Source organism: Anser cygnoides, chromosome 22, assembly GCF_040182565.1.
Source record: "Anser cygnoides isolate HZ-2024a breed goose chromosome 22, Taihu_goose_T2T_genome, whole genome shotgun sequence".
Lineage (NCBI taxonomy): Eukaryota > Metazoa > Chordata > Aves > Anseriformes > Anatidae > Anser > Anser cygnoides.
The window spans coordinates 3,838,752-3,865,123 of NC_089894.1; the positions used below are offsets into that span (position 1 = coordinate 3,838,752).

General features: G+C 42.9%; 1 protein-coding gene across 1 annotated transcript; it reads left to right on the forward strand.

The window, feature by feature from the left end:
* Positions 1 to 23,424, forward strand: WNT9B (Wnt family member 9B). The gene is made up of 4 exons (XM_048047893.2): positions 1 to 211; positions 8,685 to 8,941; positions 15,030 to 15,295; positions 16,208 to 23,424. The coding sequence occupies exons 1-4, from the start codon at positions 111 to 113 to the stop codon at positions 16,682 to 16,684; spliced, it is 1,101 nt and encodes a 366-aa protein (XP_047903850.2). The 5' UTR covers positions 1 to 110; the 3' UTR covers positions 16,685 to 23,424.
* The last annotated feature ends 2,948 nt before the right edge of the window (positions 23,425 to 26,372 follow it).

Here is a 26,372-nt window from a genome sequence, read left to right on the forward strand (position 1 = left end):
GGACGGGACGGGACGGGACGGGACGGGACGGGAGGAGGGGGCCGCCCCGCCTCTCGCTTAAAGAGCCGCGGCGCCGGGCGGCCGCGCAGCGAGCTGCGGAGCCCGGCACCATGCGCGCTGCCGCCGCCGCCTGCAGCCGCCTTCTCCTCCTCCTCCTCTTCCTCCTCCTCCTCCTGCCGCCGCCGCCGCCGCCCGCTGCCGCCTACTTCGGGTCAGCGCCGCCCGCGGGACTCAGCCCCTGGAGCCGCCTCCGCGGTGCGGGGAGCCCGGGGAGGGGGCGCGGGGGTTCCGCGGGTGCTCTGCCAAGGGGAGGGGGCGCGCCGAGGTTCCGCGGGGGCGCTCGGCCCCTGGGGAGCGCACCTGCAACGACAGCCGGCGCTGCGGGGACGCTCGGCGGGGCGTCCTGGGGGGAGAGGTGGGCGCAAGGGGCGAGGGGACCGGGGAAGGATCAGTTTGTGCGAGAGTGGGAAGGAGGGACGGGGTGGAAGATGCTGGGAGCAGTTATACTGACCCCTTGAGCCATGCTTTGCTTCTGTTCAGGTTTTGAAATTAGTTCCGGATGGGTCGCTTGCTGTAATATTTCTCCAAACTGTTTCCCTGGAGGGAATAAAGTGGGAGAAGGGGGCTGGCAGAGAGAGCCGGGGCTCAGCAGGCAGGTGCGAGAGACTTGCTGGCTTTGCAGGGTCCCCAGGGTGGCAGGGGATTAAGGCCAGTCCAGAGATGAAGGACGCACCTGGGTGTAGAGACTTGGTGCTTCAGCCTGGGATACTGCATGGGTTCGCTTCAGCGCGATTGCCCCTAGGTGTGGGTCCTGCCCTCACATTTTACTGTTCTAAAGATAGGTTTTTAACAGGTCAGGTCAGTGCAGAATTTCCCCTGAAGAAATGTTTTGTTTTCTCAGTAAGCTGCTTCTCAGAGAGTTTTTCAGACTCTCTTGTGGTAACCAGGGCTGTTAGTGCATATATCGCAGTGAGTGTAGGAGAGGTGCAAACATTAATACATTCAGACCCTGCTGTGGGTGATCAGAATGCTCCAGGCAGAGCTTTGCTGACTTACACGTGTGGAGGCTCTTGGTCCCTCTACCAATTCTTGCAAGACAATTCTTCCTAAATTCGCATGCAGTGTCTGCTGGCTTGGCACTGCTTACCAATGACCGCAGTTGGTATTTCATTTCTGTTTCAAAGCTTCCTTAAAATATCTGGTTTAAAATTTATTAGTTGTATCATTTAGCTTATTTCATTTCTAAATGTCTGTTGACTGTGGAAGACTATAGCTTTCTTGGTCATTCAGAAAGGAGTTGGGTTGCTGTGAGTGTTTGGCTTTCCAGTTACTGGGGCATGTACACATGATTGTACTCGGTGGAAGTGAACGTGTTCATGTTTTCCTTTCATATAAGTAACACAAAGCAGTTGCTATTGCTCTATGTGGGCTTGTTTGTTAAAGCAACCCGAGTGATTCTTCATTCTGTAACAATGATCTGTTTGGTATGAATTGCTTTCTGGTCATAAGAAATCTGTGAGTTCTGCCTTTTAGCAATGCTTAACTCAGGATCTGAGGTTGGAGTTTTACTTTTAAATTTATTTATTTATTTATTTTTCCTTGAGGATTTTGACACAGGTGTGTCCAGCGCATTTTCGCCTTTTCATTTTCATCTATTATTTAAAAGTTTCAAGAAAGAAAGTCAAGTCCATGAACTCAGTGAGTGTCTGGTGGTGATTAATAATGAGATATGTGGGTGCTTTCAAATACAAATTGGAGTTGATAGAGTAGGGAGGAACCTGAATATCTTAGAATTTCTGATGTGAATGCCTATATGACTTAGCTTGGGAAAAAAACTATCTTGCAACCAAACTACTACTGAATTGGAGGGGCTCTTGGGCCCTGGTTCAGCAGTCTACCTCTAAACTTTGCCAAGTGTTAGAGGCGTAGGGACATGAGCCTCATCCTTGCTTTCCAATATTTATTTATTTATTTTTAATTGTGGAAACCTTACAAAGATGTAATAAAAAGTGAAGGAGGCATTTGGGTGGCTATCCGCAGAGACAGGATGTGAGTCCTTTCTGTTGTGTTCAGTGGGCTTAGAAATGGTGACGTATTGCAAGTTGGCAGCAATGAAGGAAATACCAAATTTTGTTCTATCAGGACAGAAGTAAGGCATGAAGTGTACAGAGCAGTCCAGCAAAAATACCCAAAGGGCCCAGGGAAAGATGAAGGTCACCTATAAATGTATGAAGCAGAAGTTTTGCTGGGGTGAACATAGCCTTACAATGGATATATAATGACAGCTGTGGGCATATCTCAGAAGACCACATTCTCAGTATTTGGGATTGTTTGACTGCCTGGTGTCAGTACATTGGGTATCTTGAACAGACCTTAAACTGCCAGTGCTGGGTCCATTGAGGGGAAAATCACAGCCAGTTTTTAAAAGAGGACAAATAAATAAACTGCAATGTGGTCCGGCTGTTGTTCAGGTTATGTTGGGCTTGCCTGGCTCATTAGTTGCAGGAATCCAGGAGTGGCCGTCTCCCTTGCATACAGACAGCATGTACTTCTTAACTTCCTTCATGCTTGTTTTGTCTTCACCTTTGCTTTACAGCCCATGCTGTAGCCTTCTGTAAGTAGCCCCATTTTTTCTTTCAGGATGTACAACAACTTGAGTGGACGGGAGTCTCTCTAGACCTCACTAAAAGCTCTTGGCCTCCCCTTGCCTTCTTAGAGGGCCTTTCACAAAGTGAAAAATAGTCTGTGAGGTGCTGGAAGGTATTGTTTCTCACAGAGTCTAAGAGGGCAGCAATTGCCCTCTTCCTAGAACTAGGTCAGGGCAGAATTCAGAAGAGACCCAGCTTGGGTAGGATGTTGTTGGGAGGGCAGAAGCAACAAACCTGAGTAAAGCCTTTTCTTGGGGAGATAAACGGGGAGCGGGCTGCAGCATGTCTCATTCATTGGCCAGTTTGGCTCGTGCTCCGTGGGCAGCCAGATCCACTGGAGCATTTCCTTATAACTCAACCTGAAATACCTGTGGTAGGTACAGAGGCGCCAGGCTTCCTGGAATTTCATGTTATGTGCTGTCTTGTTTTGCAGCTCCTCTTAACTCAGCTATCTGTGTCCTCCATTTTGTTTATCACTTTGTGTTTGGGAAAAGTCCTAGTTGTGCTCCTGTCAAAGTTAGTGGCACAATTATTGTTAGTTTCATGACGGAATAATATTTTTTTGGCCCTTAGAGTTTAAAAGGAACATTTGAGAGAACAAAAGAACATGTGACTTGCAGGTCTGTTGAAGCATGGGCTTGCATAATTTTGAAAAGAACACAACACGTCAAATGACACTAATATAAAAATGAGTACCTTCAAAAGCTCTGTCCTCACTTCCCCTGTGTCTTTCTAGAGATGGCAAGTGAGCTTTGGTTTTCATCCAGTTAGCTCAGCTACGTACATTCCTATGTCCTCTTTGCTAATTGTTTGTTATTGCAAGTTTTCTGTGATCAATCTAATGGACTAAATCTACAACAAAAAGAGACTCTGCTGTCCAGTTCTGAATGCTCCTGGAAAGATTTGTGAAGATCTTTCTCCTCCTGTTGAGCTGTACCTCTGACAGATAAACTAAATGCCCAGAATACGTATGGGCCTCACAACCATTTCTCAAAGTAAAATGTATCAGGAGGGTGTATTGCAGCATCTCTTTCGCATTGTCATTTTAAAAGACAATATTAGCAGAAAGAGAGTAAAAATGGAAAGGGAGGGCAACTCTCAGCTGAGACTTGTAGAGATGGAGTCTGTAGATGGAGTCCGTAGTGACTGGCACGACACAGAGGATGTGGGACGACAGAGAGGGTGTGGGACTACAGATGCAATGAATACGTAAGGGCTTTCCATGGGTGCTTTTTGATTATTTAAAGTTCCTGGCTTGTCTTTAGTTATCAGGGAATCATATTTTCTAAAGAATCATCTTGCTGGGTGTTGAGTGTCTCATGTGGGGAACACACAAGGGTGTGTGGCCAGTCCAGAGTTGGACTGAAAATCTCATCTCCTGTGTAATGATTGACTTCACTGCTAGCCTAGGTTGGATAGTCAGTAGCAGGGACTGCACTGCCCCTGAAATCAAGATCTAAGTAGACACAGTGTTGCTTCCTACTGATTTGAAACAGTTCCACTGAGCTGCCGGGGAGAGAGCAGAGCTGAGGACCCATTGTGCACCTGAGGGGCCTTGGTTTGATCTGTCGTCATCCAGTATTCTCTTAGCCTTCCCAGAATGCTTGTTGTAGCTATCTGTGGGGTGTGGATATTTCTGTGGAACATGAAAGGCCTGTGAAATCAGATATGGAGTGCTGTTGTGGCTCCCTTTGATTTCTCTCCTTTCTGGGGAGAGAGAGAAAAGGCATATTTTTAAGGGTTTTTAAGACCTTTCAGATCCAGGGGACATTAGGCATTGCACAGGAACAGGCTCTCATTAAAAGTCTCTTAAGCAGCTGGAATGTGGCTGGAAGGAGATTAAAGGAAAATGATGAATTTAGTAAAGTGCTTAGACAGAAAACTAGAGAGAAATAAAAGTTTGAGATCCTTATTGTTTTTTCCAGACTGCTAGCAGGTGTGCATTAATTCAAAGATTTTACTTTTTTGCTGTATGATCTGTAGATAATAAACACTAAATCATCTAAAAATGACATGCAGTTTGCCTAACTGCACATATCTGCGTATTTTATATTTAATTTTATGAGAATGTTCTCATACTGTGATCTTGATATGATTTTATGTTAGTTTTGCCCTAATAAAACACAGTTATAGCTAATGTAGTCAGAGCCTGCAAGCTTCTGCTCATATGAGTAATCTTAGCCATATCTGTTATGACTCTGAGAGTGGTGGCTTCTGCTCCCAGCTGTGCCACTGGTCAACCATGTGACATTGGGAAACCCTAATTTCTCTGTCTACTTCCCTAAATTGAAAGTTATATGAGACTAGTTTTGAGAGTTGCATCTGTGCACCAGTCCTACGCAATGAAGCCCAATCTCTGAAGAAATCTCTAAGCACAGACAATTATTTTTTCATTCACATGTCCTAGGTAACAAGTTTGACAGTTCACATGCTGAAGACTTTTACAGAAAGGTATATTCCAGATAGCTTTTGCCACATATCTTAAATTAACCCACTTACTGCTTGTTTTGTTTACTTCTCAATGTGTTATTTCCATCTGGTTATTTTCATCCTCCACTTTTAGAGAAAAAGAAAAAGTTATTTTGTATGTTGGAACTTTAGAAATTCACAAATCAATAAAAAAAGAAGTAGCAAGAAGTAAGTTTGCTTGTGCTACTGGCTAATTGTGTAGGATGCTGTATTGCATCAGCAGGAATTTAAACTATTGCTAGGTGCAATTCTAGAAAGTGCGTTTCCCACAAAGCTTTTGTTTTGCATAGTGTAAAAGATAAATTAGACTTGATATCTTTGCTCTCTGTATGGTTGTTGTGGCTTAACTCTGGTTGGCAGCTAAACCCCTTATAGCCGCTTGCTCACTCCCTTCCATTGGAATGTGGGAGAGAACTGGAAAGGTAAAGTGAGAAAACTCATGGATTGAGATAAAGACAGTTTAATAGGTAAAGCAAAAGCTTCTCATGCAAGAAAAGCAAACTATGGAATTAATTCACTACTTCCTGTCAGTAGGCAGACGTTCATTTCCAGAAAAGCAGCGCTCCATGATGCATAACAGTTACTTGAGAAGACAAGTGCTGTAACTCCAGGTGTGCTCCCTTTTCCTCCTTCTTGTTCCCAGCTTTTATCAATGAGCGTGGCATCATATGGTATGGAATATCCCTTTGGTCAGTTGGATTCATCTCTCCTGGCTGTGTCCCCTCCCAGTTTCTTGTGCACCTCCAGCCTACTCGCAGGTGGGGCAGTGTGAGAAACAGAAAAGACCTTGACTGTGCAAGCCCTGTTTAGCAATAACTACAACATTGGTGTGATATTAACACTGTTTTCATCACAAATCCAAACCATGTCACCATATGAGCTGTGAAGAGAATTAACTCTATCCCAGCCAAAACCAGTACAGTGGTCTCAGGTTGCAGTTGCTGTGCACTATTGAGATTGCTCTGAAAATTAAATCAAATTCTTCAAAACTTGTTTTTATCGTGTCTGTCATTATCCTCACTGAGTTTTTCACAAATAATAACATCTAACATTATTCAGGATTTGGAGAATGGCAATATCAGCTTCTCCCAAATCTCACTGGCCACTGGCAGGTCATAGGATATCTTTGAGATAATCCCTGTCCAAGATTGCAAGAGCGGCTGTCCTTCATCAAACCAAAGGTTCATGTAGCCTCACAATGTGCCTGGAACAGATTTCTCCTGTTCTGTGTAGATCTTCACATCTCTTACAGAAATTTGAATTTGCCACCTTTTCTCCTATTTATAGTACTGTGCTTTTAGGCAACAGGTTTAACACCAAGTCCTTTGTGCACCAATTGTTGTAGCCCTGTCTACGCAGTCTTTGTTGCCAGACTTGGTTTTGAACTGTGCAGTCTGCATTGCACTCAGAAAATCATTAAGCTGCGTTAATTCCAGTTTATTGGGCTGAATTTGGCCCCAAATATCTGTCTCAGTTTTCAGTATTGCCTGTTTTTCTCTTGGCTTTCACTATTAAATCTTATGTTTCTGTCCCCCAGTTCAGCAATGACAACAGGTTAAGAAATTCTTCTTAGTTTCTTAGGTTTAATATTTGTTGTATGATTCATAAAGATTCCTTGTTTCTTGGTTAGTCTGATGGTCTCTGGATGATTTCCCAGGGTTAATTAATCCTACTTGCACACAGTTATGGAATGGTGAGTGTGTGGAGGATGCAGGTTACTGTGACAATGAGTGCAGAAGTGCACCGGGCTTAGGTCAGCTAAGCTGTACTCTAAGTCCCATGCCTGGGTAGACTGGATTGACTACAGAGAGATCTAGACAACTAGCTCACAAGGAGATGTCTATAAGGTATGTGGGGAACTAAAACAGCAGCTGCAGTACTTGATTTGCATCCTCCGTAAGGAAGGTTATATCCATCATGAGAGTGTGGACTTGCTTGAACAGTTGAGACCAGAGTGTTAGAAATGTCTGTCTTTTGTGGCGCTAGGTAAGTCTTCAGTCTGGTCTCCTCCATTGGTTAACATTCTTTGCTTGTGAACTGGAGTGTGGTAGAGAATGTGGACTCTTGTGTTCGCTGACACAGACTATCGTCTTCTCTCTGCCAGTGCAGACTGGCATTTGTTGTACAGAAACATACGCCTGGAGACATGACCAGTCAGACCCGGTCAGATAATTCAGCCGCAAAAGAGCCATGCTTTTAGAAGGAACCAAAAAAGATGCAGTGAGGTGAATAACCTCACATCCTGCTCTGCTCTGAGGATTTGCCTTGTTTGGTTCTGTACCAAGGTCCCAACCACTGTTAGCAAGGCATCTCCATCTGGCTTGGTTTGCACAAGAGCTGAGCTGCGCTGGGAAGATAATGGAAGAGTCGCTACACCACTGGTGTGGTGCTAGCAGCCAGGTAGTCTTTGAAGACATGCTTCAGAGATTGCTCCTGTACATCCCTCCCTATCCAGCTTTGCTTGTCCGACTCCCACTCTTGCTTTGTGGAGCAGCACAGCCCAGTTTGCCTGACTGGGGAGGAGGAACAAGAACCAACTGGCTCACCTGTTTTTTGTCCATGTTGAGGTAGCTGTGGACTTGCAAAGAAAACAGTGGAATTTGGGAAGTCTGCAAATGGTAATGCCAGGGCTGAGGTGTATTGAAGAATAAAGATTTTCAAAGGTTTTCATTTATCTGGATGTTTCTGGGGGAGAGTTCTGCGATTCTTCCCTGTTTGGCAGTCAGGAGTTGCACTGTAGATAAATGTTGTGCAAATGCATGACTCTTCCCAGTTTGTTTGCAGCCTTCAAATCTTGCCTCAAAGTAAAATAGTTCCTTCATGTTTTCAGGCATCCTGAATCTGCCAAGGGAGATAAATTTGTAAAGAAAAATACTGTCTTGCCATGAAAAGTGAAACTATTTTCGGATGTAAATCCCTGTTTTTCTCTAACGCAGAATTTAACCCTAATTTCTTGTTTAAAAAAGCTACTTACCAACCAAACACAATACATTTTAGTTGACTCCTTCTTCCTTTCTGACAAAAGTTGTGCTTGCTCTAAAAGGGTGTTTGTTAATAGTATCTCCCTATTGGTCTTTCCTAGCTACGTCTAGTGACATATTACCAGTGTACACAAAACCCTGAAAGGATGTGGTTAATGCTTTATGGAGCAAGCACAGTGCTGTGGCATACGGTGAATTGCAGCACCATTTAGAAAAATGTAGGCTAAGAAATATGTCTCTGACGGTGGAAGAGCTGCACAGGAAACAAAACTAGAGGCGTGAAAATACATCTTCATGGAGTCAAAAAAGCTTCCCACCTGAAGTGCATTGCTGGTGCCAACACCCATGTGTTTCTTCTTTCTCCCTGCAGTGTTAGTCTGCTACTTTGCCTTGGTGTGGGGTGCAGAGGTACACGATCTAATCAGTTTGTATTGATTAAACTTCTGAGCTGGTAAAATACCCTAACCAGGAAATTTCTGAGTATCAGAATCCTTCCCTCTTATCATCTCTTACCCTTCCCTCTGATCACCTTTCTCTTCCATGACTGCTGTCTTCCTTAACTCAATGCTCTTTTGCTTTCTTTCAGCCTGACCGGGAAAGAAGCTCTGACCCACTTTCCTTCCCTGGGACCCTCAACAAACTCTGCCCAGGGAAAAGTTCACATGAAGCAGTGTGACTTGCTGAAGCTGTCCCGCAAGCAGAAGAGGCTTTGCCGGAGGGAGCCTGGCTTGGCAGAGACGTTGCGTGATGCCATCCGGCTTGGGATCATGGAGTGCCAGTACCAGTTTCGCAGTGAGCGCTGGAACTGCAGTCTAGAAGGACGGACTAGTCTGCTGAAGCGAGGTACAAGGTATTCCTTTGTTTGCAGTATAAAATCTCACTTAGTGCTGTATTGTGTGGAATACACATCTCACAGTCAACAATGAACATGGGGCATTAACTGGGCAGCTCAGAGATCACCTACTTTGCCTAGGAATGAGAGCTGGGAATAGGAACGCAATTTGGGCTCTTTTGCCACAAAATAGACAAGTGCCTTATCCTCATCTTTCCTGAGTGGTTTGTCATGGTTTGAAATATAAAAGGAAGTTCATACCCTTGTCTTGTGGACTGTTGTCCAAAAATGGAGTTTCCTTGGTTGATCATCTTTCTTGGCTGTCAATCAGGAATGATGCTCTGAAAAATAAGAATTAGTGCTTTATTTCAAGGGACATTTTAAGACAAGACTTTTTTTTAGGTCTTTGGATGTAAACCTTGGCTGTTCTCTGATACAGAATTTAATCCTAATTTTCCATTTAAAAAGCCATTTATCAGCTCTAAGGCATTTCAGTGCATGTTTACAGATGTCTCCTAAGACTTTTTCTCATATATTTGGAGTTTCCACAAAAGTTCAGATATAGCAAACAGAAGAGTCAATGGCTTCTGTTTCACAGAAGGCTTTAGGGGAAGAAAATGTTCTGTAAGTGCTGTATTTGAGGTAGGAGACAGCATAATAAATCCTCTAAATTAAAAGAAGTTGAGGGAAACTAAATGAGGATAGATCCTGAAAGTATTTTTTAATGCAGTTTCACAGAGCATGCATATACACTCTTCTGAACCTGTCCTCATCCACATAGTACCTGACCGACCTATTACTGAGCATCAGTTCTTCAGTAATATTTAGTAACATATGCTGAGTTTCAGTCTTCAGTATTACCCAGTTTCAGACCCCTCAATAATATTAATGAATAAAAGTTAACAAAAAAGCAGCTGAATAAGCCAATATTAACTTTGATGAAATTAAAATGTTAATTAGCATTGGAATTGAAACATTATAACATTTCAATTTAAAATTATCAAATTTTATTCAATGAAATATATTAATATTTTAGTAAACTTCAGCACATGCAAGATCAGATTTACTTCATTGCAAACCTCTATTGTGACTTTTTAAGCTCACGAAGAAGCTGTTCATGATCATTATGAGTGACTTCCTGACATGTCTGCCTCCATCAACCTCAAAGAACTTGAAAATGACAATTGAATAATCCTCATCTTCAAATAGCTGGAAAACATTTAATTATCTTGTGGTGGCATGCCTCAACATTTCCATGGACTCCAGATTGACAAAATAAAATATCACCTGTAATTTAAAACCTGTTTTGGCAGATGAGGATAAGTGTTTGAAAACTTTTATTACACAATCTTAAGGATCAAATGATGATTTAATACAGTAAAGTATGCTGTGTACATCCCCTGTATGAGAGGACAGTTGGCTGGAAGCAATTATTAGTTCTCATTTTCCTTTAACTTGCAAACAGGTTAATTTCTTTCACAAAGAAGGCGAATATTTTCAGCTGCTTCTTTTGATGTGTTTCTCACAAATTCCTAATGCTGTTTCGTTGCTGCTTTGGAAATCATCAGTCAGAAAATGGACTATTTTCCTTTCACCCAAGTAGTGATGAAGTTTTAGAAATGATTAGATAGTTTGATATTGTCATGGTTGTAGATAAGCCATCAAGAAAAGCATTCAGTTAACAGTCTTTAATGGTCCCACTAGTGGAAGAGAGGAGAAAAGATCATGTTCTGGTGAGATGGTTCATTTTTATAGTAGATGAAAAGCCACACTTAATTTGCAGTCACAACTAAAAAAATTCAGTGACTGGCTAGGATCACAGATGTTTTTCCTGCCTCTCCAGATGCCATCATCTTATTTTTTGTATTTGCTTATTTTTAATATATATGTATATGTATACCATGGGTTTTCTGGTTTTTGAAATGCCAGATTTATTTTCACCATCTGCTTCATTTGTTGCTTTATTACATGACTGCAATAGTCATAGAAGGATTGCAGGTTATGCAAAAAGGAGTTTCCTAGTTGTATCCAGAAGACTGTCAATGTAAAGCAACAAATGAAGAAGATGGTGAAAATAAAGCTGGCATTTCAAATATACAGCATGTATATATACATACTTATACATACACACACACCATCCTTCATACCATACCTACAATCCTTCTATGACTATTGCAGTCACGTATGGTGGCTATTGCTTTCTTCTGATCCATGTAAAATCTCCCTTCATTCCTTCTCCACTTTTTAAAAAATCCATGAAAATAGAGGGATTTAAAATGTTCCCAGAAAGACATTGCAAGCCATCTTTTTGCATGGTGGCAGTTGGTGTCTTTATGTAAAGCTTGTGAAATAGTGATGAGTTTTTTGGTTTCCAAGGTGCGGCATAAATGTAGTCAGTTGCTGCTGGAGGTCAGGCAGGCTATATTACATCTCAAACAACATGATGATTTGGGGAAAATAATACCTATAGCAAAGACAGCTCAGATCCAGCCATTCAGAAAAATCCTTGAGAACTGAGCAGTCCACAATCCTCTCTCCATTTCTTTGCTTCATGTTGTTCAGATTATTTGATGTTCTAACAGTGGTTTCACTGATGTTATGAGGAAGTTGGAATGATACAGCACAGGAGCAGTGGCTCAGAGAGGTCATAGAATTTCCATCCCTGGAGACTTTCAAAACTCAGTTGGACAAAGCCTTGAACAACTTGATTCAAGTTAGCCCTGCTTTGAGCAGGTGGTTGGGCTAAAGATCTTGAGAAGTCTTTCTTTTCTAAAGCTTTATATAGTTCTATACCTCTCTGGTCCGTGGTTGGTGGTTTTTTTGTTTTTATTTTTTTCCCTTTTTTTTTTTTTTCCAGGGAGTTGTTTCTTCCACTTGCTCTGAAATGCTCACACTGTCTTTACTATAGTATCTTCAAATCTTCAACCTTGAGCATCTTTCCTTTGGCAGAGTCACCATACGGCTAAACTCCTCCTGTTATAGTTTTCATTGTGGTCTAGAGCACACCATACCACAGAACAGTGTCTTACCATCATAGCAAATGTCATTCTGTATTTATAGGCTGCTAAGTTAGAGAAATAATTCAAGGGAGCTCAGAGGAAGACTTGGAAATGTGCAAGGTCCTACCAAGAGTAGCTGGCTTTTTTCAGCATATTGAAATTCAACTTTGTGCTGGTTGTTTGTAATTGAACCTACTACTGCCCAAAAAAGATGTCTGTGTTTAGATGTTCCCCCTTGCACAGAGTGTTTAAGTTTTTATTATAGTCACTAGCCACCTAGTGAATATAGGGGCAGGAGAGGGAGTCATCCCTAAAACAGACTCTGACAGCCAGGTTCCACTGGCTGTGGTTACAAGAGCACCATCGACACAGTGGGAGGATAGATACCCAGCACACAGGGAGAAACCTCCATTTAGATCTTCTCAATAACATGTTTGTTGGAGTGGATTCCTGCTCATTTGTGCTATATCCTTCTGAAAATACATTTTAAATAGCTGCTCTGTTGTTCATTGTTATTCAACAAGGTCTTAAGGACGCTTCATTTTCTCTTTACTCATGTGCTTGTGAATTAATTAAATGGGGATCAGTCCCTTACGATGAATGAGAAGGAATCAGATTTTTCAGACAAGCATTTGACACTGAACCTCTGCCATAAAAGGAGGTGGGAGGGAGGAGAAGAAGGACATGATCTGGAATTATGTTCGTTATCTTCAGTTACTGCTGTCTGCAATGGTCTGACCACAAGCAATGGTCTCTGATTTCAAGCGGGTTGATATCTGGCCAGCAGTTACGTGGAATACCACAGAAAGAACCAAACCATCACTACTCAGAAATAGCAGAAGCAGTGTGGTGTTCCACAAAGTCAGATTTAGCAGAGTATGTGGATCTGACTGGTACTTCTAGCTTTATATGGTATGAGAAAGTGTTTCTAAAATGCACTCCTCTCTTCTGGTACCAGTATCTCATGTAGGATACTGGGAATCTGGTAGGGATTTGGAGATCAACTACTGGAACTGTTTTTCAAGTTTAGGATCCCAAATGTTATTCAAAATTAGGATCCCATATCCTCTCTTAGCTCCTTCTTTTGAGTTAACCAGTGTTCGAAAATGTGTGAGCATTGTTTTGCTATTCAAAATCTGTAATGACTGAATCTCATATGAGTTTTTCCAAAACTTTAGATGGATTTGGTGACATTTTTTCATTATTCTTCCAGTACCCTCAAACATTTACAGAACATTGTCAATCAGAGAGCTCAGCTGGAAGTCACTTGTCCCTTGTTTACTTGTGATACAACTTAAATGTGGAGGCAGGAAGAAGTTTGTTGATTGAACTCCTTGACTTCCTCAATATTTTCTTGTCTCTCTCATGTCTAGACTATTGCTAGATATTTCTTTTAAAATTTTGGAATTTGAACAATCGCGTATGAAGTCTGTCTTGAATTCGCAAATACAGCCTCTCCATTATGTGTATGATTAGTCAATTTGTCATTCTTCTTACTGATAGCTATCAGAAGAACTATTTGTCCTCTTCTGTGGTCAGATTTATGGTGACCTCACCCGGATCTCAGCAGTCATTGTTCTGATCTGTTATTACAGCTGGATGGGAATTCTTTGAGGGAATAGAATGATGGAAAGATTTGAGGTTGGACTGGATGAATTCTAGAGGTCCCTTCCAACCTTTGCACAAAACAGGGCTTACTGCAGACTAGATCAGATCTCTGTGGTTCTCTCTCTTTCATGTTTTTAGGGGAACAGATTTGTTTCCTTCTGATGTGGAAAGAAATTTGGAATTTTCCAGTGTGGAATATTTGTTTTCTTCAATGTGTTTCCCTCCATGCAATGTACAAGTGTATTTTTCATAAACCAACAGTTGTCTGGTTTTGGCCAGTCTTATCCATTCCTGCATTCTGAGATACTGATTAGTCACTTGCCTTTCTCATCCTTGGTCTGCTTCCTAAATTATGGACTTGTTAAGCAATATTCCATTCATAATTTTCCATTGGTTTTAATTTTTGCAGATAAACTCTGGAGGAAATGTTAAGATTTTCCAATGAGTTAAACAGGAAAATAAAAAATTTTGGGGTTTAGGTCAGGTATGTGCTGATCAGTGCTTTCTGGGACATCTCTGGAGCTCATGGTTATCATGTCACATGGCCATTCCTATCTGATCTCATGTCTTCAGGCAATTTCTGTTCAGGCATTGTATTTTCTTACATGGTTTATATGCTGTGGTGTATCATGGTCATATCTATCAGGGTGAACATAGCCTGTCTGGGAAGCCTGGTTTAAAAAGGAGAATAGCTTCAGAAAGCAGCACCACTGTTGTTGGGATTCTCTTTACAAAGAAGTTATAAAATCCACTTATATGCTGGAGATTCTGTCCTTGCCAAAGGTGTTCTTCCAACATGGAACTTTTCCCAATCAAACTGTGTGTCATCTTTCGATACGAAATACCACTAGTAAGTCAAAATATTCCCAAGTAAAAACACTTTGAAATAAAAGATATGTATCTTAATGTATTTTTAAAATACTTTTTTCAGTCTCTGCTAAATAGTCATGATTTTAAACATGATTATATGATTGTTATGATTATTATGTGTACATATTATGATTATTATGTGAACATTATTATGAACAATAGTTGGTTCATGATTTTAAACTTTTTAAAATAGTTCATGATTTTAGACAACAACATGTTTTCAGCGACTGCCCCTATTCACACCTATCAGCTCTGTGGTGAGGATGGGGGACAAATAGAATTTCATGACTTTCACTTTTTGTAGTTGCACATTTTCCCAAGACTGTTTGTATATTGCCCTTCTAATCCTTTGATTCATGAGTGGTCTTCTGTGTCCATATTGCATCAGTCTCAGTCATCAGGTGAGACTGGGATGTTAATATGCCAGTTACTTCAAACCTGATATTGGGTTTCTCTGCTAGGATTTATGTGCAGGTAATGGAAGAATTTTGTCTCTTTTGTCTGTAAGACAAGTATTGTGCTTGGTATTAGCTCATGGACAGCCAGGAGAGCCAGTGAAGTGGATGAACACCTTATTTTGCCTTTCTTGCACCTACCCTCTCATAATCCTTCTCCTGTGCAGGTTTTAAGGAAACTGCCTTCCTATATGCAGTGTCTTCTGCAGCTCTCACCCACTCATTGGCCAGAGCATGTAGTGCTGGGCGCATGGAGCGCTGCACCTGTGATGACTCCCCAGACCTGGAGAACCGCAAGGCCTGGCAATGGGGTGTTTGTGGAGACAACCTCAAATACAGCACAAAGTTCCTGAAAAAATTCCTGGGTCAGAAGAGGATTGGCAAAGACCTACGGGCCAAGGTGGACATCCACAACACCAATGTTGGCATCAAGGTGAGGAGTTGCAGCAGCAGGCCTAAAGAGAATTTAGGGTTCAGTGCAAGTCTTCCAACCCATCCTCAGCCAAGGGTGTTTGTGAGAGGAGTATTCACTGCCCCTAGTCAGAAACCAGACCCCTGTTTACCTGTGTGTTTTGGCTCTCAGTTTTGTAGAGAGAGCTCCCTGGAAAGTCTCCTGAACGCTGATATGAGGAGTTAGATGTTCGGAATAGGAGAGTAGCAAGCTATACCCTCTACCGATATCAAAGGCTGAGTGGTAGTAATATGCAGTACAGTAACCGCTGCGAAACTCACTGGCTGAATTCCTCTGTTGGTTATGTGATGGCCAGAGGGAGGTGTGACAACAGCTAGAGCTTCAGTGCTGGTATGAAGTATGAAGCAGATCGAGGGTTGATACTATTGAGATCATTTATGAGTCCAGGGGAGATTTGCTACGTCTGTGTGATTTGCTATGGACCTAGTCATGTTACAGTTTTGGGTTAGGGAGGCCATTAGATCAAGCATTTTGGCTTATATATTACAGGCTACTGACTTACCATTATTTTTATTTATTGAGTCTAATTACTTGTTTGATTAGAGCACTGTCTTGATTTGAATATGCTAAGAGCGGGAATTGACCATGCTGGAGATACACAGTTTCATGGTTGACTACTCCTGCTGTTCCAAACATATGCTTAGTAAGAATTTGACTAGCCTCAATATTCAGACATTTATAATCATTCAGGCTTTAACTTTCTGACCAACTCTGTAGATATTCCTCTATTTTTTCATTTTCTTTCTGTAAAATAGGAATAATGCCAATAAAACTGAAGTACTCTCAGGCTGTCTGCAACTGAAGTGTAATCTCTACCCAGAACCAGGCTCGTGGTCCTGGGAGATAATGATTACTGCTTCTCTTCCTCATCAGGCTGTGAAAAATGGTCTCAAAACCACATGCAAGTGCCATGGCGTCTCTGGTTCATGTGCTGTCCGGACATGTTGGAAGCAGCTTTCGCCTTTCCATGAGGTTGGACGACTGCTCAAGTTGCGCTATGATGATGCTGTCAAGGTCTTCAGCACCACCAATGATGCTGTGGGCCACTCAGAGCTGGCCAGCCCACAGAGACACAGCCATTCCACCAAGCACCCTGCTTCGCCCCGTGCCACTGACCTGGTGTATGTGGAAGACTCCCCCAGTTTCTGCCGGCCCAGCAAATACTCCCTGGGAACTGCTGGGAGGACCTGCTCTCGCGAGGGCAACTGTGACAGCATGTGCTGTGGACGAGGCTATAACACCCAGAGCCGGTTGGTTACCTTCTCTTGCCACTGTCAGGTGCAGTGGTGTTGCTATGTTGAGTGCCAACAGTGCATGCAGGAAGAGGTGGTCTACAGCTGCAAGCAGTAAAATCAGCTCTAGAGGGTCCAAACAAATCCTAGAGTACAAGAAAGAAGTATGGAGAGTGGGACATAATTCTCTATGGTGGGGTAAGGGAAAAAGCAAGCACCAAAAATGTCTAGTGCTCCCGTTACCTCAGTGCTGAGATCCCCAAATCTGGGGACAGCTCCTGTATGAGGGGTGAAAACCAGAAGTTTTGCCAGGTAACAAATCAGGAAGGAGGGAGAGAGAGAGGTAGTAATAAGGGGACAGAAGAATCACTGAGGCAGTCAAAATCTCTCTCTTGAGTTTGTACTCAATTGCAGGAATATTTCCCCCCCACCATCCCTCACTTGCACAAATGTAAATGCATTGGGGTGGTCACACTGAAATAATGAGGGCTTGCGCCCTGTTTCCTGGAGACAAGAGAAGAAAGGGACTGGAGAGGCAACTAAGCAGAGACTGGATTCTGATGCAGCAGAGACGGGCATGTTCCTGCACCAAGGCAAAATGACCCTGGCAGCAGGAGATTTTAAGTTATGTTCTCTGGAAGCTGGTTGAACCTTTTCTGCTTTGAACTCCCACACTGTTGAGTAGCTTCATTTTGATGCAAGAATTGTGCCGCAGAAATACAACTTTACAAACAAATGGAGCTCATGTCCATCATATGTACACTGTGGGCATTAGACTTCAAGCACATTGTAACCATGTATTAACCTTGCTGTACACAGGAAACTTGGAACTGTACCTGATAAAGTGCATGTATCACAGGAACTCAGCTGAGGTCTGTGAAGTAATAATCCTTTGCAGCATATTGCCTCGCAGGAGGTTGTTTTGTGGTGGTGGATCCGGGGTGATGGTGCTAATTAAGCATCTATTTTGTTTTTGTTGCTGTTGTTGTTTTTCCCAATCAAACTTTCATTGCCTCTTTTGTCTTATATGTACGACTCTGCCCTGGTGCCCAGTGTGCATCACATCCCACAGTTCTGCCCTCTGCAAATGAGACATAAAATTTCTGAAAGGGAATTAAGAACTACTGTAACTGGAGCATTTTAAAAATTTGCAAGTCATGAATGACAATCTCTGCACTGAGAAGCTAGATATATCTAGACAATAGAGGCATCTAGCATGAGAGAAGGTGACCTGGGAGAAGAGCATTGTCCAGAGAAGCACAGAACCACAGACTGGTTGAGGTTGGAAGACAACAGTTGCAGCTCTCTCAGCCTTTCCTGAGGAGAAGATGCTCCAGTCCCTGGAGAGATGCTCCAGTCCCTTCATCATCTTTGTGGCCATCTTTGCTGGACTGTCTCCAGCATGCCCATGTCTTGCTTGTACTGAGGAGCCCAGAACGGGACATGGTGCTCCAGGTGCTAGGATCACCTCTCTCAAACTGCTGGCAGTACTTTGCCTAATGCAGCCTAATGTAAGCCTTCTTTGTGGCAAGGGCACACTGGCTACTCATGTAAGCCTATTACAGTGTTGTCATACCTTGGCATTGAGTCATGTTTTTCTAGTGAACTTTAAGATGAGCACAATGCAAGCAGCCTGTTTTGTGTCTTTGTTTGTGTCTTAAAAGCAGTCTTGGGAATGGCAGTGAGGCAGTCTCTGACCTTGCCTCCATGCACACACAGAGGTGTGGAGCACAACCTGAGTGCTGAGTTTACAGTTAGTTAGAGGTTCCCAGTTTGTATGGTGAGCAGCTCTGGAGGGTCCCTGAGAAAACAAAGGTGCTGTATTTACTTATCCTTGGTAATGGTTATAAGCCAGTGAGCAGGATGCTGCTGTGGAGATTGGATAATGCTAAAAAGAATATTTAAATACTCATCCTCAGATCAAAATTCACAGGCAATATAATGGATGAAGATGCTGGTTTAGGTCGTTTAGACCGACTGAGCCATAGGCTGAACTGGGCAGGGTTTCAATGGGGTTCAGTTCTCCTAAAAAGCAGTGAGATCCCATCTGTGTGCTCCAGCTCTTGAGTGTGCTCCAGCTCTTGAGCGTTCATTTACACACACTTTGAAAAAGTTACTTTGCAGTGGTGTGTACTCACATTATCTTGACGTTGTTGCTCTTTGGTTTTTACAACTGTTCTTGATTTCTGCTTTATAAACAGATGGGAAAGAACTGGCTCAGAGCAGATCTAGCCATTAACTAACTGTTTAGAGGCCATTAACACCTTCCCTTTGGCTATCTACAGGTCTTTTAATGGGCTTACTACTTTTTATCCCTTGTTCTGGCTTAAGTTGACTTGAACTGAATTAAAGTGTTTATGACAGACATACTGCTGCAAATTGGGTTAATTGGCCTTTTTAAATACCCCAGAAATTAATATTGAGCAGACCATTATTTACATGTTGCTTTAAATCTTTTTGGAGTTGAAATCTTCCCACGAGTCTCAATGTTCTTGATGAAAAAGTATCCCAATGAATTAAAATTGTTAGGAACAGGAATCATAGGTGAAGGGACAAAGAAACTAGCTCTCGTCTGTACTATTTATCCCAGGCAGCTTGCTCTACTGACCTCTTGGCTTGCACGGCATCTGAGGGCAAGGGAGTACCCTGTCACTTGAGGGTTATTTGTCAATGTTATATTGATGTATTTACTATGTCATTACATGGAGCATTCTCATTTAAACAGGGACTGGGACCTGGGCAGAGGGGTGAAGCACAGTTGGATATCAAAGAATGATATCCAACTGTTAGTGGAGAAGGACTTGTTAGTGTTAGGTCAGAGGTTGGACTAGGTGATCTTGGAGGTCTCTTCCAACCTAGATGATTCTGTGATTCTGTGGTTCTGTGATCCACCACTCTGTCCTTTTGCCTTAAAAAATTACATTTCTTGGTTGTCCATTGGACCAGTAAATTCTGGGCATGCACTAAACATTCTCTACACTGAGATTTCATAATCTGAGGGCAGGTAGGATGCTCCTAGGTGGTGGAAAGTGTTCTTCATGAGCTCATTCCTTTTTATTCCCTCTTTGGGCTAATGTTGACAAAGTGAACTAAGGGGATTCCATTAGACACATTACTATAGATTGGGATTCACACATTATGCAAGTCCTGTCTGCCTGATCAGCACAGTCACTGCAGGCAAGAGCTCAGGATGGAACTGGTTTTCTACGACTTAGTACATTCTGTCTCCAGCTTTGCCATGAAATTGTTTGAATAAAAAAATCCACTTCTTTAGTCTCCTAGTAATGTTATCTGAGTCAGTGTTACCTGCTGACAGCTGGATTTCAGGAAGGGTTTATGAATCTGCTCTCTCATTTAGGAAAAGAGTAGGCTTTTTATGTCTCAAGGAGTGTTAGGTCTTCACTTTAGAGCTTTGTGTTTAGTGAGCTCTAGGTGACCCTGCTGAGCACCATTGTGATTGACCCATGCAGTAGGAACTGTCAAGCTGTGCACTGGGAGCTATGGTCTATGAAACTCTGATGCATTCCTGCCCTGGAAAACCAGCATGGACTTCCTGGAGAAGATCTACAAATCATCTCATGTATAACTGAAAGTCTGCTTTCTTCCCTCCCCAGTTACTCCAGTCACAGAGTAGAAGTTGAAAGTTGGTTGAAGTGGCTGATGGGCTACGGGCTAGATGGGAGCCTCGTTGGACCTGGCTGGTGTTTGTAGGGCCCTTGGAGTCCTCCCCAGTTACCTGCAGAATGAGTTCATTTCAAAGTGAAGCTTTTTGCCTTGCTCAGACTTGCTTTTCTTTACTATTCCTGAAAAACAAAACAAACAAAACAAAAAAAAAAAAAAACAAACAAAAAAACCGCACTGTATGTAAGTCTGTTGGTCTTCTCCAATGACCTGGTCCTGCTCTGCCGTGAGCATGGAAGGAAACACTTCACTTTCCTGTCAAGAGCATTTTAAATAGGTAGGCTTCTTTCACCCATCCTAAAGGCAAGTCTGGCTTTCACACAGTCAAAAGTGTTATTTTAGTAATATCCTTTTTCTGTATCCCAAGTGTAATGCTTCAAGCAGGGGGTGAGTGCATTTCAGAAGCATGCTAGGTGTTTTGCACAACAGGCTAAAAAACAAGACTAGAAAGATGGTAAGATTATTTAGGCAGAGAGGAATATGGTCAGACTGGCAGAACTTGCAGCTTAGGTTATTTGTATCTTTTGTGGCTGAAACACTGATGTCAGTGGGAAACGGAGTATAGATTTGTGGCAAAAGGACTAAATGCCTGTATTTAGGCAACTAGATCAAGCCCCCTCAATGTGGGTATTTTTGGGCTCAGTTGGACCTCTGACGCTCTTTCAGGCAAAGAGAATATATTCAAGACAGGACGAATCCTTAGTACGAAAAGATTTCTTTTTGTTTTATGTATAGCCCCTGTCATATGGACATTCATGCTTTTGAGATGGTGTCACCAAGTTCCTTGTCACTGAAAATGCTGGATCCTTTGAAATGTGCAGGGATTACCTCTAGTTATGGTTTTTTTTGTTTGTTTGTTTGTTTGTGTTTGTTTTTTAGTTTTTAAAGCCATGATCTATTTTACCATTTGACCCATGAGCTGTTGTAACTGGTATCACAGTGTTTTAGTCTAGTCTTGCTGCCAGGGATTATGAGATGGCATTGCCCTTTGTTTTGAGTATTGGGTTAACACAATCTCATGGGGATCTCACATAAACTTTGTAGTGTTAGAATCAAAGAATAATGTAAATAAATTGAAAGGTAAGGTTGTGCCTGGAAGCCCTGGCAGCACAGGCAAAATGTTGATTAAGAGCTGGACAAAAGATACTTGAGAGGAAAATTAAGTACTGGTTTCTCATCTACCAGAGGGGACTTCTGTGTCTGCAGCTCTATATCCTGCAATGCTCAGTGCTGCTTGTTAAAATGGTAAAGATGGAAAAGACCTGAGGAAGAGATGGTTCATTCTGTGGTATGATTGGTTTGAATTTGGGCTCAGTGGAATACAGAAGACTGGCATCTGGCTGAATTAAGTTTCGGTTGTTAACTGAGCTGTCAAGCCAAGTCTGGACAAGGAAGTCTGATATCCTCCTGGCTTTGCTCTGCAAGCTCAGCTCAAAACCTATTTCAACCCTTCCCTGTCACAGTTAAAAGGCTTTTTGGTCAGCCCCTGCCAACCAGAATAGACAGCCTTTCAATGTTTGGAAACCACATGATGAGTACGGATGGGGAAATAAATAATTATTGGAAATGCCACATGAGGCCTGGGCAAAGGACTTGGGCATATTTTGTGTTTAAGGCAATGTTGATATCCCTCCTTTTGGTATCCTTGAATCCTAAGAGTGAGGAATTTTGCCTGAGGCAGATAGCTGTTTTTTCCTTTTTTTTTTTTTTTTATTTCTCCATTCAGTTACCTGTAACTTTTTTACTGCCTAAACTTGAGATATATTGGGTTGATGTTCAGAGATATGCTTTAGTTCAATTAACACCAGTGAGAGGCTTTGTGTTGCCAGGGAGCAAAACATGGGTCTGTTCGGCATTCAGTATTCTCAGGTTTGAACTGTATTTTCTTAAAGAATCAAGACCAAGCAACATCATCTTGAGCAATGCTCTTCTGCCATCTCCTGGAGATCTGAGATGTAAATAGCTGGGCCTCCATTTGATGTGTGTGTGAACTTTTCAATTATGCTGTGCACCTTATGGTGTACTACAGATCCAGCAGATGTGCTGCCTCTTCTGTTATATGTGCAAAGAAGTTCCTGAAATGACAAGCTGGAGATACAAGGGGGTCATATTTACATCAAAGTCTTTTTAGCAGCATAGGTGAATGTATGCCATGGCTATAAAGCAATTATTTTCCAAGCACAAATGTACCTTAGTATGGCTACTGACACTAAAAATCTGAGCTGCACATGCTTTCCTGTATAGTTTTTTTTTTTTTTTTTTAAATTATTATTTAGGATGACTTCTTTTCTCTGTACCTAAGATCCAAGAAACCTGAGAAGTGACAATTCTCAGTGTTTCCTAGGAGCCAGCAGGAATCCTTACTACTATGGAAGGCTACTTTGCAGTCACAGGTTACTCCCTATATCTGTGTGTGTTTCCTTGTACAGTTTTTGTTGCTGGTCCTGGTGTTTTGTGGTGCTGGGTTTGGTAGTATTGTGTCCAGCATGCTTAGTGCAGGAGGGAGATAATAATCAGAAAAAGTTTAGTGAGGTGTATATAAGTTCTGGTGTGGATTTACCCTGCTGTCCCCAAGTTAAGAACTGACTCTGCCTGGGAAGAAATCACTTATCTGGAGAATGGCCAAAAAATGATTAGACACTGGTAATTCCTTGAGGATCCATGCAACACTGTTGCTGTGATGGAGAGGCAGCACAATGCTAGTTTTGGGGGTGCTTTATTAGATCAATAAAAAGAATGACATAAGCCAAGAAACATTAATGAACAAGGTAACAAACCCCACTCATGCCATGACCACTTCTGCACCCTTGGGCACCATGTATAGGACTGAAAGGCCAATTTGCAGCAATATAATGTCATGTGAAAAAAAGACAAAAAATAAAAGGCAGTGCTTTAAGGGAAACAAAACATATGACTACCTCAAGATGTACAACTTTTGTGACAAGAAGTTTGAATGTTATTTATATTTCTTTTGTATCTTCTAGAAAGAAAATGGTGCTGTGGGTTTTAAGTTGCATTACGGTCCTGCTTGTACCTTGTCCTAGTTTTTATATAATCCATAACTAATTTCCTTTTGATTATAAAATGCGTATTTGTGTAGCTGGCTGTGTTGTCCAGTATTGCACTAGTGTCTGCTCTGCTGATGTTCTTGTCAGTCAATAAATACCAGTTGATTTCTAAAAGTGTACATTTCTTTTCAAGGAAAATCACTGGGAAATAGCTTTGAATAACTCCATTCCTCCACTGGCACATTGACTTTATTCCTTTAGTTCTCCTTTACCTGCACCCTCTCCAGAACCTACCTGGAAATGTCCATTTCTGCCCATCCAACACTAAGGGCCGCCCAGGCATGCTGAGTTCAGGTATGTTTGTGTTAAAGAGATGTGACTCTAGTGAGACAAATCCCACCATAATTATGGCTGGTGCATTTCCATAAGCAGCAAAACTGTTGCTCAGTTCTGCCCTGGTGCCCCTGGTGCTTCCTTGTAAGTTGTTTGCATGTGACTGGGCAACTGGACTGATGCAAATGTTGCTCAGCCTGGAAGATGATGGCTAGCCTTTGTTCCTCATACTCTCCCTGGAGCAGTTGTCTGAGGGAAGCCTGTGGATGTGTAGAGGATCATACCTTCTGCAGGGAGGGATGACACCAGACCAGTGGCTATCCTTGCCCTTCAGCTCAGGCACATGGGAGCTTCTGGCACCAGTATTCCTGAGCAATGGCTGAGAGTGGGTTTACCAGGTGATCCCAAATAGCTTCCCCAGACTTTGGTCTGACATGAGGCCACCACAGCATGGTGTCACCTCATTACACCTCATCATGGTGCTCAACAGTGACCATGCAAGACCAGAGGAAGGGCTGTGGCCACAGGATGCATCTGATGCTTGTGCCAAGCTAAGCCCTACAGGCAGCATGGATAGCTGTTGTGTCCAAGGCTCAGCACAATCCATAGCCAATGTATGTAACTGCCTGGCATAGCATGCCAGTCATGGGCCACAGCAGAGCCACTTCATGCGGTGCTTTGCTGGCTTGCTGGGATCTTTTTGCTCCATCCTTCCCACACCAGCTCACTTGTCAGCTTCTGCACATAACTTCTGAGTTCCAGTTCTGGCCTGTTAGAAGGAAGGATAGTGTTGCTCAGCCCTAAAGTTCTACACAGAGTTGTCCAGCTCCTTGGCACATACTGAGCTGAAAGTGTGCCAAAAATACTGTTCAGAGTAGCTGGGTTCTCCTAGGTAAAGCATGCCAGCGCATTGGGGAAGATAAATAATTCAAGACACTCGTGGGTCCTCTCCCAGCCTTTTGCTCTCCTCTGGAGGTTCCTGTTGTCTCCTAAGGTCTACCATAGGCATGGGTTCACCAAAGTCGTGAAGTCCGCATGAAAAGCAACACTTCTATGTGGACAGGCTTCATAAGGTCAGTGACATTTTCTGGGGAACTTAATGAGACAAAGAGTAGCAGATCAAGCACAGGCCCCAGGCTAGGAATGTCTGTGTGCCACAAGCACCAGCATGGCTCATGGCATTGACCAGCCTGTTTTCCCCAGGAATTCCCCCCCGCCATTCTCCTCCTCTGCCTCCTCCCCCCCAAAAAACAAACAAACAAAAAACAAAACAAAAAAAAACCACTAGCACAATTGTAATGAGGTAGTCACTGGAAGTTTGGGGAGAGCCACACAGTGTTCCCATAGCAGCCTCTGGCTTCTTCACTGATGGCAACATGTGGCTTCTTGGGGAGATGCCTGGCAGCCTTTCTTATGGCTGGTTATGCACCCCCATTTTTTCCCAGTTAAACTTCCACTACCCCACTGAGGCAGTGGTATCTACTTAACCTTCTTCTCAATGGAGGGAGTGCAGATCTTGGGGATTTTTGTCTGTGACAACGTGTGTTAAGAGCTCCTCCCTAGCTTGTCTCTGCTGTCATATGAACTGCATTGTCTGCCATGCTTTTCCTAGATGCTCAGCGACACAGCAATGAGACAACAAGAAATTAACTTTCAGGCAGATGAGGAAAAGATGCTGAGGGGAAGCAGGCTTGACCTTGTGCTGTTTTGAGTCACTTGCAGCCTGAATCTCTCCCAGAGTATGGCCTTAAGCATAAATTTCCTAACAGGATAGTTTTGCCTGTCAGCATTTTCATGGCACCAAAAGGCAGCAAGGCTGTTAGGTCCAAGGCCAGGGACTAAATGGAAACTTCAAATTTTGCTGTGGGAGGAAATGGCTCTAGAAGAGAAGGAGCACTTGTGGAGAACAAGTGAGATGACATGGTCCCTCAGCAGTGCCAGGCAGCAGAGAGTCTGGTCACACACGGAGCAAGGCAATCCCTGAGCAGGCAGGTCATCTTCCTGGGATCATCTGTTCCTGTGCCCTGTTAGCTGGGCTAATCGTGATGTGAGGTCTTTGTTTTCTCAGTCTTATCAGGCATACACACAGCGGAGGGGTTGTGCATGTGCCACACTGGGTGGGTGCAATGAAACCTCCTTGTGCTGCTTGTTCCTGTCACGGTGGGATTAAAATGTCATGGGAAAGAGCTTCTGGCAAATGAGGCAAGTAGGATGCCTGCTTGTTTGTGCGGCCATGCTGAAAATCCCCCACCTTGCTGGATGGAGAAAAGCTGGACCATTATGGCCAGGCAGGACTCCTGCTTTTCGGAGGTGTGCTGTGTTTGGGGCAGACATGCTGCCACAGGTCTCGGGCCAGCCCTGCTATCTCTCCCAGGTAGTGGAGACCTTCAGCAAACTCTTTAGAGGCACAGCTGTCACTAGGCAAGAGAGCATCAGGGGCCGCAGGCACAAACAGCATGGGCTAGTATGCAAGTCACATCTTAGATATAGACAACGATGGAAATACCTCTTCTTGGTAAATTAGTGTCTTCTAGGTCAGATTGGCTCTCTCTGTAGCATCATGGACAGTCAATGTCCCATTGCTTTGGGGGAGCAAGCAGCTCAGTGTCAGCAATTAATAAATAGCACAGATCAGGTTTCTGTTTCATGTCAAGGGGATTACCAGCACTGGATGACTCTGGCAATTCCCAGTCAAGATGTTTTCCCTCTCATCCACAATTGCATCTAAACAACTGTGCAAAGCAAACATTCAGTGACAGCTGCAAAGTGTGAGCTGTGTGTACT